Source organism: Phoca vitulina, unplaced genomic scaffold (genome assembly GCF_004348235.1).
Source record: "Phoca vitulina isolate PV1807 unplaced genomic scaffold, GSC_HSeal_1.0 scaffold28, whole genome shotgun sequence".
Classification (NCBI taxonomy): domain Eukaryota; kingdom Metazoa; phylum Chordata; class Mammalia; order Carnivora; family Phocidae; genus Phoca; species Phoca vitulina.
This window is the reverse complement of record NW_022589731.1, coordinates 26,247,914-26,261,157: the sequence shown is the minus strand read 5'-3', so window position 1 is coordinate 26,261,157 and position 13,244 is coordinate 26,247,914. Positions and strand designations below refer to the sequence as shown.

The 13,244-nt window shown below is 47.2% G+C and overlaps 1 protein-coding gene across 4 annotated transcripts in view; it reads right to left on the bottom strand.

Moving 5' to 3' along the window:
* The window catches only part of PPP2R2D (protein phosphatase 2 regulatory subunit Bdelta), a 56,513-nt gene that overhangs the window by 19,782 nt on the left and 23,487 nt on the right, over nt 1-13,244 (bottom strand). The window contains exons 1-3 of one of the 4 annotated variants that reach the window (XM_032423042.1): nt 6,657-7,380; nt 5,884-6,532; nt 689-786 (exon numbers count right to left, since the gene is read on the bottom strand). In XM_032423042.1, the coding sequence (XP_032278933.1) occupies nt 689-786; nt 5,884-5,926 (141 nt within the window). In that variant the 5' untranslated portion in view covers nt 5,927-6,532; nt 6,657-7,380. Of the gene's footprint in view, nt 1-208; nt 787-5,883; nt 6,533-6,656; nt 7,381-13,244 lie in introns of those variants that run through there. The other 3 variants (XM_032423041.1, XM_032423043.1, XM_032423045.1) reach the window with 3 other exon arrangements.

Here is a 13,244-nt window from a genome sequence, read left to right as displayed (position 1 = left end):
GGCCTGGTTCTACCTCCCATTCTCCTCTTATGCATAACTGAAAAAGATGGGTTTCTCTGCCCTTTCCCCCCAAAAGAGGGAGTGACCTACAAAACGGCTCATGAGTGCGAGTCATCTGTGGGGCCCTCCAGGCCCCGTTCTGAGGACTCCTTCCTCTCAGCACTGACAGTGGGGCCCTCAGAGGGCATGGAAGAAGCAGGCTGCTCACCTCTGACTGAGGAGGGAGAGAATTCATGGCCCCCCAGTACACACAGACTCTTCCCCAGGGGCCATTCAGAGCACACTGCAGTGCTGGACAATAGGGCTGGGGGCCAGCACCTCCAGGGCTGCTGAAGTGATTCTCACCCACAGCCACTTTAATTAATTACAGGACGAAAGCAGAGAGATGCAGCACTCCACCACCCCACATCCTTCATCTGGTCCTCACGACAGCCTGTGGGTAGGGCAAGGACTCTCCTCTCCCGAAGACAAGGGCACAGGGGACTCCATCGGAGCTCAGTGGTTGGACGTCAGTGGGCGGAAACACAGATCTTCTTGCTCACCCAAGATAAGCAGCTTCTATACGGTTAATGTGACGTAACCGAATCTAAGTGAAGTCAGCAGCTGAGAAAGTGCCCGTGTTTCCCTCCTTCCAAGTGACATGAGAAAAGCTGGCTTTCATTTGGCTTGTGCACTGTGAATCACTGACCTCTTGTTCCCGCTGAAAAATAACAACTCTGCCGCCCTTGTCTCCCGTTGCAAGAAGATCTCCAGAGTAATTAAATTCAACAGTTGAGATGATGTCAGCTGTCAATAAAATACAGAAGCAATTTACCAGATTATGATTTTGAAAGGAGTCATAATCAATATCAAAGGTCAATAAAAAAGGTTCAAAAGACAGACAGACACATATAAAACTTTCTCCCTGGATAAAGCAAAATCTTCATGGGAAACTTGTCTTTACCAAGCAGCCAATTCCAGTTGTGGCACCCAGAGCCCAAGAGCACGTATGGGCTTATGAGTTTTGCTCAGTGGACTGAATGCTCAGTCCCTAGGGCACCAGGATTTATTTAGACTGCATTGTCTTGATATAAAGATATCGAGTAAAAATTTAGAAAATTAATTTTGAAAAGACAAAAAAAAAAAATTGGTCCTAGAAGACTGTTGTCTGATTTTATGATGCATGTCTAATATTAACTTATAAATCTGATTCTTACATGACATTAACAGGTGTTTTAATATTCTTTGCAATAACTTTCGCTGGCTGCTGTACATTATACACAGTACAAACTCCACTTCGCTGACCAGACACAGCCATTACCATCGATAACGACATCATCGTTACCTAGCGAGACACTGCTGCGGGACACCTGAGATTTCTGACACTAAGCACACAAAGATCTTGGCCATCAGCTCACTACGGGTAAGGCCATAGGGTACAAGCAACAAAGCCAACTGCAAGAAAAGTCCTTAGGTGTTCTCCAGCTAAGGTCTCGAGGGAACAGATCGGAATTCATGAAATGGACTCCTGGATCAAGGAAAAGTTTTAGAAAAGAGTTTTCTCCTGCTCGGGGGCACAGAGTGAGGGCTCAATCAGGACAAGGACGTGGGTTCAGTCCCGCACGGGCTGCTGTCAGCCCACTCCATCCAGCACAGGGACTCTTCACCTTCGTCAGCTGCCCAGACAATCTCATCTCTGGCTGCTGTGAGGACGAGGACAGGCTGGATCAGTACAAACCCGTCCCAGCTGCTGGAGCACCGACAGAAAGGGCCTGTCCGACTGGCAGATGGGAGGGCGTGCTCTGCACACGCAGGGCCCCAGAGAAGAGGCGGGAGTGTTTAAAGACCAACACTGCTACACAGCTCCTGGGGCAGCTTGTCCAATCCTCGGAAACAGACCCCGGTACTGAAAGTACTCGAAGAACTCCCCTCGCCACTCCCGAAACTGCCATAACATGATACAACTCTTAAAGGTGTGCACATTTTAGTGAAATAGTTGTTAACGCAGGACTTCCTGCGATACAAGCTCTCACCTGCACTGGGCACGACTTTTTAATTTTTTAAAGATTTTGTTTGAGAGAGAGAGAGACTGAGAGACAGCAGGAGAAGGGGGAGGGGCAGAGAGAGAAGCAGACTCCCCGCCCAGCAGGGAGTCCGATGCAGGACCCAGGGATCATGACCTGAGCCAAAGGCAGCCGCGTAACCGACTGAGCCGCCCGGGCGTCCCCTGTGTACGACTTTTAAACACACACTGAATTGTTTTGCCTGGGATGTCTTTCCTTTTTTTTTTTTTTAAGAAACAAAAACACAAACACCCCTTCAGTTACAGCTGTGAAAAGGATTAGGCTTCTTGTTAGAAGTGCCACTTTTTAAATTAAATTACTCAAAATAACCCAATTTGTTTAAATAAAATTAAAATATTCTGTATTGGACTAAACGGGACTAAGTCTCTGTCATCCATACCCAGGGGGTGTACGATATTATATAATTAATGGCATTGTAGCTCTGTCAGTGATTTTTAAACTTAATTAAAAAAGACTGAATCTTTTAAAAGAGAAACTCCCATGACTACCACTGGTGAGAAATTATTGTCATTAAGCTGTGCAAATATGTATGAATCTAAAATTAGAAAATGTTGTCCGCAGAGTTTAGAAGAGCTCTAAAGTCAAAATAAATATACAAACTAAATACCAACGAAATTTAAATTACCAACATGAGTTTAATGTGATGGCCGTTACTTTACAAAACTAGTGTCATGCTAAAGCGAAAATATGGTACTGACTGAGGGCACCCAGTGGGGCCTTTACACCTGCCACGCACCGCACGAGGGCTCAGGCACACCGCCCTGGCTGTCTGAGCAGCCAGAGGCCCCTGCGCAGGGCCCACGTCAGCACCCGCTGGCCACAGGGGGCGACACTGCATTTGGGCAGTGGCCGCAAGGCTCCCATGCGCTGGTGCGCCGTCTGCGACGAGGCACTCTGCCGGGAGGGGTCCTCTGGCTGATGCAGAACTTACTTAGTACATCTCTAAGTCAGATTCCGAAACCATGACACATGCCTGGCAGCCCCTAAGAGCCCAGCTCAGACTTTCTGTCAAGTGTGGCCCACTGTGGGCACGGGCCTTTCCGTCCCACCACCACTAAGGTGCCGAGGAGAGCTGGAAAGGTGTCCATCCACAAAGCAACAATGGTGGGCAAGCTTTGCCACGCAGATGACGGCAAGGGGCAGAGGTGTGGTAGGTGACAGTCTAAGGGGGGGCGACGTCTCAACCTGCCGAGGGCTTTGGCCAGGCTGCACACCAGGTGCTGGGTATGGAGATGGCAGAAGGTCAGTTTCCCGAACTGCTGGGTCCCCAAGCTTGTCCCCATCCTGTCAGGTGGGAACACACAGTTACTCCCCCTTCCTGTTTCCCAAACGCCGGCTGCCACGAGTGAAGGGTTCCCACCATCTCCAGGGCTCCTCTCCGAAATGATAAATCTCCGGAGAAAAGGCCTCAAGATTCAAACACTTGGGGTCCTTAAAGAAATGACCAACCAGGACGCCTGGGTGGCTCAGTTGGTTAAGCATCTGCCTTCGGCTCAGGTCATGATCCCAGGGTCCTGGGATCGAGTCCCACATGCTTCTCCCTCTGCCTGCTTCTATCTCTCCCTCTCTGATAAATAAATAAAATCTTAAATATATATATATATATATATATATTAAAAAAAAAAAAAAAAGAAAAGAAAAGAAATGACCATCCACAGGGAAGCCCTCCAGCTGGAAAGCCCACCTGCTCACGGAACTGCCTGCTGGCTCCAAAGTGGCTGCATCTTAGACATGAACTAATCACTCAGGGTCTGCAGACAGGTGAGAGAAAATGCCAAAACAAGGAAGTTGGAGGAAAGAGGGGCAGTGCATCAACAAAATGTCAAAGAAACGACAATTAATGTCCTCAGGGAGCTAATGCCTGCCAACAGGAATGACCTCAGCAATGTTGGCCGGGCGCCTGCCAGGGGCCAGGTGCTGTTCTAACGGAGCACGGCCCTGCGTGAAGCTAGCAAACCTCCAACAGCCTGGGAAGCAGGGCTCCTGTCACCCCTCTCTGAGGGAGAAGCAGGCCCTGGGCACTGTACCCAGCTCACCCGTGTGGCAGCCTCAGCCTGTCATCAGGGCACAGGCTGCCAGCCACCTCATCCAGCGGGCTCCCTGGAGGATGGGCTGCATGCTACTACAGAGAAAGGAAAAGCAAGGATGTGAGCTTCGAAAGTCAAACGGTAATAATTTCAAAACTCAACACGTCTTCTAAAGGGTAGAACAAAAGACAAAGAGATGGACAAGAGGAGAGAAAAGATGATCAGAGGATCGGGGTAGATGGCCCATCACCAGGCCACAAGCTCCAGAAAGACGAGAGAAAAGGAAGTGACACAGATGTCAAAGAACTAAGATGAGTGTGTCCCAGGGCAGGAGCACAGGGTCCTCCAGGCTGACAAGGTCCGTGAGGGCCGAGCCTGACCCTGGAGCAGACCCTCACCCACAGTGCCTCACTAAGAAAACTCCAACACCGAGGATAAAGGGAGATTCTAAAATTTTCCAGAGAAAACAAACAGGTAACACACCAAAGGAATCAGATGGCAGCAGACGGACGCAGAAAATGGTGGCTGGAATACCTACCATCCTCAAAATTCCGAGAACAAATAATTTTCAACCCATAATTCTACACCTAGCCAAATTTTCAATTGTGTTTAAAAGGGAGGGTAAAGATGTTTTCAAACATGCAAAAAAAAAGGGCAAAAACCACACAACTAAAACCCCTTTTCTCAGCAAACCACTGTAAGGTGCAATTTGGCAAAATGAGAATAAACCAAGGGAAAGGAAGGTGGGGGACCTGACATGCCAACGCTGGTGAAGACAGGATAGGAGCCAATGGCTCTGGGAGCAGCAGTCCCGGCTGGGGGGACGTCGTTGGGGGACAGGAGGGCTGGACAGACGGTGCCCGCTGCGTCTGGGACCCGCAGGGCAAGGTATGCGCACAGCTGCCGCAGCGTCCCTTCACACGCACCACACAGAGAGCCAAGCACATGGAGCCACCAGGCAATCGTTAGCTCTGGGAAAATGAAATTTGTATGAAAAAGAAAACGTATACTTCACTTCAGTAACGAACAGTCAGCACAGTGCGGAGGGAACTGAGACTCCTGACGGAACCCTCTCAACTCTTTCCTTTCCTGTTCTTTTTTTTGGGGGGGGGTGCATGTGGGTGGAAGGTGATGTTAGCAAAAAAAGCTAAATCATCGGTTACCATAACAGGAAGTCAGTACTCACTGTTCCAAATAAACCCAGGAAATCGGAAGTTAGCAGCACATCACTCAGGGCTGCTGAGGATGCTTCACGGCTGGGAGGGGCAGGGGTAAGAGGCGCTGGGTCTAGGAGGGTGTACTGCGTGCGACATAAGGAAGCAGGAACAGGACATGTGGGGGGGAGGGGGCCCGGAGGGAAAACGTCGTCGTCAAGGCATTAAAAGATGGAGAACAAAGGGGCGCCTGGGTGGCTCAGTCGGTTAAGCGTCTGCCTTCGGCTCAGGTCATGATCTCAGGGTCCTGGGATCGAGCCCCATGTCGGGCTCCCCGCTCAGCAGGGAGTCTGCTTCTCCCTCTCCCTCTGCCCCTGCCTCTGCTCTCTTTGTCTCTCTCTCTCAAATAAATAAAATCTTTAAAAAAAAAAAAAAAAAGATGGAGAACATGAAGTCACATTCATGTGCCCACGGCATAGCACAGCCGAGGGGGGCTGATGACACAGGAGAGCTGGGTTAGCAGCCAGGTGGGAGCAGGGGCACCTGCACTGGGGGGGGGGGGGTTTTGGGGGGGGGGGGTCAGGGAGGGCACAGCACAGGAGAGGCAGGAGCGGACCTGGGCTTGACAAGTGGTCTCACCAGATGGCAGCTCTTCTTTCCAGGGGCAGGAGAGAAGATTCATCTGCTCAGAGCACAGGTGATGTGGGGGGCGAGTGAAGACGTGTTCTCGGAACAGGCGGGAACCGCGCCAGAGAAATGCAGGGTTGTGTTACGGCATCAATGGCAGCAGCTTATTTTTAAAATTCGGCAAACACACTGAGTGACTACTGTAGGCCGGGCAGTGCCCTGCGTGCTGGGGACACAGAGCTCCCGGGGACCGACATCTCTGTGAACGGAGTAACTTTAAACGACCCCTTCAGTGGAGCTTCTGGAGTTGCTTGGCAGGCAGATGGGGAGACCAGGTGTGGGGCTCTGCCAGGACTATGAGGACAGGGGCTGAGAGAGACAAGGAGTGATACGGTGTCAGGCCCTGGGGTCCAACCGAGGGGATGGGGAGACAGCTCTAGCAGCAGATTCGGGTGTGTGCTGAGTACACAGGAGTTTGCTGTATTAGTCTTGTACTTTCCCAAACTTTTAAGCTTTTCAAAACTAAACATGCAAGTGTGAAAATTTCATTTCCTCTACTTCACCGCCCTACGTCCGATGTGACCATCATCTCAGGCTGAATTCCTGGGACAGCCTCCCGAGTGGCCCGCTCCGCGTCCTGCGCTGCCCGTCAAAGTTCTAGCTGCACAAAGCAGAGGAACATTCTTGAAGGCTCGAATCACATCACCACCCTAACGCCCTATCAATACCCAACTATCACAGCTCATCTGTTTACCAAATAAGTAACACAGGAAATCGGAACTTACCACCTAAATTGCTGAGTCATTGTCAAAACAAAAGAAACCACAACAATGACGAGGGAAATACAGTCGCCAGCCATTTAATTTCTTCTCTCCTCTCTCCAGGTAGCTCAAGCTGTGGAGGCTAATTTAAACGCCACCTTCTGGCCAGGGACCCGTCTGTTCCTGGTAAGGAAGCTCCGTGGACCCCAACAGCACCGGCAGGACGTGGGGGAGACCCAGACTTATGCACACGCTCCTCCTGAGACCACTGTCCCCTTCCTGACCTTCTCCCCTCACTGCCAGGACTGCGTGAAAACCAGTCTCAAGAAGGGCTCACGATGAAAGCCAATCATCTACTTCCCCTTAAAGTCTCATCAGAATCCCCGGCCAGTAAGGTTCTCAAACGGTGTGAGTGAAAACCACCACACACCCGCCGGCCCGATGGGGAACAGCAGGAAGCCTCACACACCGCTTGGGGAGCGGGGGGGAGCCGCACCAGCGCTTGGACGGGCCGTGCCTGCCAAAGCTCAGCAGCCACACATTCCATGACCCAGAAACCCCACTGCAGACACAGGCCACCAGCCACCCGGCCGCTCGGTCAGTGCGACGGCACTCGGCGGCGGCGCATTCACAGAAGAAACCACCCGCGTGCCCACGAACAGGAGGAAGATGCACCCACGGTGGAGCATTCACAGGGTGACACCACCCAGCCATGGAAGCGGATTTCGGCTACACACCGAACAAAACGGATTAGTCTCACCAAGAAAATACTGAGGAGCACTTACAGTGGGATCCCATTTATATCAAGTCCAAAAGCAGGGGGATCTAATCCACAGGGTGAGTGCTTCCAAGGGTAGGAGGGCCCAAGGTGCTGGCTCCCTGGCCCCGGGGAACGTGCACCCCATACTTGCGTGTTTTCCGTCAGCAGCGCACCGCACCGCACCTCCCCTACATCCTGTTTACTGATGTCCACCTTCTCCCGGATTCCCAGCCCCACTGGGTCCTGGGCTTCCCCGAGTCTGACTCAAGAGCCCGCCCTCCCCAGCCCTGGCCTCGAAGCCCGGAGCTGCCCTGAAGCCTTCTCGGACGGCGGTGCTCTGCTCGCGCTCCCCTGCCTCCACGGACTTCCGCGGCGCCCCCAGACCGCCGGGCAACCACCTCTCCACACCTCGTCCTCTGCCCACGTTCCTGTGCGCCAGCCCCCCACCTCACTCTGCTAGTGATTGTGCCTATTTCGCTCAAACCAGAAGCGCCCAGAACAGATCCTCCACACAGTCGCGCCACCAAGAGGTCCTGTCCCACCTAGGCTCCTCGAGGACTTTGCTCCGAAGACAACCTTCCCGCTCTCTGCGGCACCATCCATTTTCTCCCCTCTAACAGATGAGTCCTGATTTCACACAGAAATACTGTAATCTCTCATCTTAAAAAAAAAAAAAAAGAAAAGAAAAAAAGAAAGCTGACCTCCACTTCATCCTCTTAAAGCAAAGCTGGACAGTGCTCTGTCTTCACGGTCTCTGCCTCCTCTCTTCCCACTCCTTCTGGAGCTCACTCTAAGGAGTGGCTGCCTCCACCACTGGGCAAGGTCACTTGCTTCAACACACCCAGGTCCTTTCCCACCATGGCCAGACCCATTCTCTCCTCTGTCTGTGAATGTGTAAGACATGTATCGAGGGCACTGGCCACACCATTTACCTCATGCTCCACAGCACGTCAGAGTGCATGCATATATATTGTAGAAACTCCAACAATAACACAGAAAATTAATCCAGTGACAAGAGGCTTTGGGAAAATCACACTAAAAAATACTGAAGATGCTTTACTATATATTCAGATTTAGAAGTACTATCTACTCTCCAAGGACAAAAAATCTAATGAGCATGTCAGATAAATCAGAGAATTTCCGCTTATTATGGTGAAAAACATTACACACTTATATAAAAAAATGGAAAATTTTCTACTAACAGACACAAATAAATGTGTGTGTATAGCATTTTTAACTATCTTTTTAAAGCAGATCACCAAAGGCAAAAGTTCTCTTTCAGAAACCAGACATGAACTGATAGAAGTGAATTATAAGCCTCCACCAAACATAAAAAATGGAAAACCACCTGTAAGAAATATACTAAGGTTCTAAACTAGAGACACTATAGTCTTAAAAGCACTCAAAACTGAGTTTCTCCAAATTATGAGTAGGCTGGATAAAATGTGACAAAGCAGGGCGCCTGGGTGGCTCGGTCGGTTAAGTGTCTGCCTTCAGCTCAGGTCATGATCTCAGCGTCCTGAGATCGAGTCCCGCGTCGGGCTCCCTGCTCAGCAGGAGAGTCAGCTTCTCCCTCTCCCTCTGGACTCTCCCTCTCTCTCTCAAATTAATAAATAAAATCTTTAAAAAAAAATGTGACAAAGCAGAAAAATCTGAACATTGTTTTCTAGTTAGTCACTAAAAAAAAATAGTTTGTGGCAAATTATCTAAATAAACTGGAAAAGTCAGAAGAGAGAACTGAAAGTCATTTTCTCTGCTCTAGAATAAACAGTATTTTAATAAAAGGAAGAGTAAACTGTATCTTAGGAATACAAGGATAGTTTAAGATTGAAAACGAACCAACACAATAACACACCATATTAACAGAACAGACAGAAACCGCATGGTTATCGCCTCTGCAGACAAAGCATTTGACAAAATCCAACACCTGATCACGATAAAAGCACTCAATATACTAGGAATAGAGGGAACCTTCCTCAACTTGATAAAGAGCACCCACAGAAAAAGCCACAGCTAACATCATACTTAATGGTGAGAGTGGATGCTTTCCCCGTTAAGACCAGGAAGAAGACAAGGATGTTCACCCTGACCATTTCTGGGAAGCTTTCTCCTGAAGGTTCCAGCCAGGGTAATTAGTCAAGGAAAACGAAAGGCATCCAGATTGAAAAGGAGTAAGTAAAACTTTCTTTGTTCGAAGATGGCATTACCTTGTATGCAGAAAATCCTAAGGAATCCACGAACCACTATCAGTGCTAATAAGCAAGTGTAGTGAGGACTCAGGACACAAGAACAAACACAAAGATCAACTGTATTTCTATACACCAGCAATGAACAACCCAAAATGAAATTAAGGAAACAATTCCATTTACATAAGTATCATCAAAAATAATAAGGTACTTAGGAATAAATTTAACCAAAAGATTGCAAGATTTATAAACTAAAAATTGTAAAACATTGTTGAAAGAAATTAAAGAAAACCTAAAGAAATGGAAAGATTTCATGTGGAAATAGAAGTATTCTCCAAATCAATGTACAGAGTACAGGCAACACCCTTATAAAGCCCCAGCAGTCTCCCCCACTCCATCACCCCACAGCAGAGAGTGACAAGTTGAATCTAAAAATGCATGTGGGACTGTAAGGGACCCAGAATAGCCAAAACAATTTTTAAAAAGAACAGAGTTGGAGGACTCACACTTCTTGATCTCAAAATTTCACTGCAAAGCTACAATAATTAAGACAGTGTGGTACTGACATAAAGACAGACATACAGACCAAGGGGAGAGAATTCAGAGTCCACACAGATACCCTTACATCCATGGCCAATTCATTTTCAACAGAGGTGCCAAGACAACTCAAGGGGGAAGAAAACCAGTATTTTCAACAAATGGTGACCGAGACAACTAGATATCCACATGCAAAAGAAAGACATTGGACCCTTACCTAATGCCACATACCAAATTAACTCAAAATGAGACAAAAACCTAAATATAAGAGCTAAATCTATAAAACTCTCACAAGAACACAGGAACAAATCTTTGTGATCTTGGATTAGGCAATGGTTTCTTAGATAAGACACCAAAAACGTTGCAGACAAAAAAAAAAAAACAGGTAAGTTGGACATCATCTAAATGGAGAATTCTTGCGCACCTAAAGACACTGAGTGAAAAGACAACGCACAGAGTGAGAGGAAATATTTGCAAATTATGTACCAGGTGAGGGTCTAGCATCTGGAATATATAAAGAACTCAATAATTTTTTTAAAAAGTCAACTAAAAAAATGGGCAAAGGACTTGAATAGACATTTTTTCCAAAGAGAATATACAAATGTTGAATAAGCACAGGAAAAGATGCTCAACATCCTTAGTCTCTAGGGAAATGCAAATCAAAAGCATAATGGGATAGCACTGCATGTCTGTATTACAACGGCTGAACAAAAAACCCAAAACACCCTACAACTGCTGTCCAGGATGTAGAGAAACGAACCCTCATACATTGCTGGTGAGATTGTGACATGGTGCGGCCACTTGGGAAAACAGTTTGGCATCTCCTCAAAAAGGTAAACAGAGTTAGCAAATGACTGAGCAATCCCACTCTTAGGTATTATGCCTGAAAAAACTGAAAACACACGTCTACGTAAAAACTTGTACAAGAATATTCACAGCAACATTATTTAAACAGCCAAATAATGGAAAAAGCCCAAAGCGTTCATGAAATGAACTGAAAAACAAAATGTGGTCTATATTCACACGATGGAATATCATTCAGCCAAACAAGGAATGAAATACTGACATGTGCTAGATTGTGGGTGAACCTTGAAGACATTTTGCTAAGTGGAAAAAGCCAGACATAAAAAGCCACCTAATAAATTATTTCATTTCTACAAAATGTTCACAATAGGCACATTCATAGAGACAGGAAGGAGGTCAGTGGATGCCAGGAGGTGGGGAGGAGGGAATGAAGAGGGACTGCTAATGAGGTTTCTTCTGGGGGGATGAAAATGTTCTAGAACTAGACAGTGGTGACGGCTGCACAAGTCAGTGAACATACTAAAAAATACCCAACTGCAAACTTTACAAGTATGAGTTTTACGCCGAATGAATCATTATCTCAATAAAGCTGTTATTTTTACAAGTATACAATAAAAATAACTGGACCAAGTCACCGGAAGGGCCCTCACAACTTGTAACATTTCTCAATTGTATTCTGAAAGTAGACCGGATTATTTCATGTTTTTTCTAAGCACACAGAAACCTATGAATTGTTCAACAAAACACTATTTTTAATCCCATTTCACTTAAACCGAAAGAGCTTTTGTTTCTTTTGGCTACTTCTCGCAAGCATGTGTGTAAGGTGGCAAAGATCAGAAAGATCAGGAAAATAAGTGTTCACATCATTCCCCAACTGCAAGTCTTGTCAGACCAATGTCAGTGGACTTCCAAAACTTAGGAAACCACATTTCACTTCTGTTGTTAAAGCCCCTCAGAGATGTAAGCACTCTTCAAGGAAAATCTGACTCATACAGAGTATTATTCCATGCTCTATCCCCCTCCACCCCATCCTAAAAAATGAGAAGTTCTGATCCTCAAAGGCCATCTGACAGAATACAACCCCCTCTCCTGCAGGCGCATTGAATAACGTGAACAGTCATTAGGAGATTCTATGCTTACTCTCCCGAACAGTGACTCCGTCAGGAAACAGCCACTGTGTGGACCATGGCACAAGTCTGATCCAAGGCAAGTCAAAGCACTCTGGAACTACCAATGACAGAACATTATCTTTGTAACACCATCATCAAAGTACTTACTAGAACTTTCGAAGAAAATTAAAAATAAACACTCTCCAACTGAAAATCTCGCCCCGCAAATGATTCCAGCCTACCCCCACACACTGCAGCTGGAGTAACTTTTATTTTTTAAACACAAATGTGATCGTGCGATTTTCCTACTTAACATGCATCAGGTGAATTCTCAACTGCCCTTAGGATAAAGATCAAAATCCTCATTCTATTCTCCCCTTTGCTTTCTACGGTCTGATCACCCAGGCCTTAGTTTCTTTTTTTCTTTTTTTTTTTTTAAGATTGTGTTTATTTATTTCAGAGAGAGAGAGACAGAGATGGCAAGAGAGAGCACAAGCATGGAGGAGAGGGAGAAGCAGGCTCCCCACTGAGCAGGGAGCCCGACGTGGGGCTCGATCCCAAGACCCTGGGATCCTGACCTGACCACTGACTGAGCCCCCCAGGTGCCCTCAGGCCTTAGTTTCCTAAACTGGTCATAATTCTTCCTGTTTCAAGCGCTCCTCCATGCTCTATACTGTGCTGGGACAGCTCCTCCTATCCCTGGACCCTGTCCATATCTCTCTGTCCTTCACACCAAAGCCCAAGATCCCACTGTTCAGTGAGGCCCTCTGACCTCTTCTGGGACCCTCAACACAATGGCAGCTTTAGCAGCGTATGTCTCAGGACCGTGTGTGTGGTAGAGCAGTGCTTTTGCTCACGGTACACTAGCAGTAGGGACGCACACCTGCAGAATGGATGCACCAAGAGGCAAAAGAAACAGGAGCTCAGAGTTCCTTTGTTAACCGTGGTCACTAACTATTGGTCGGCAAAACTCCCCTTCCTGTTGCATAGCCAGACACAACTATTCCTTGGTATTTCAGACTCAGACCAGCAAGAAGACAATGACTAGCATTTCTGTCATAGACGTAAAAAAGGCCATTAATTTGAGAAACTGGTACCAAAGGGGAAGAATCCCTCTCTAAATTTGGGAAATTATCTTTAAACCTAGTCTGTCATATTAGAAAAACAGGCTGCGATCATTTCTCTCCTTATATGCCACCTTTTTTTTTTTTTTTAA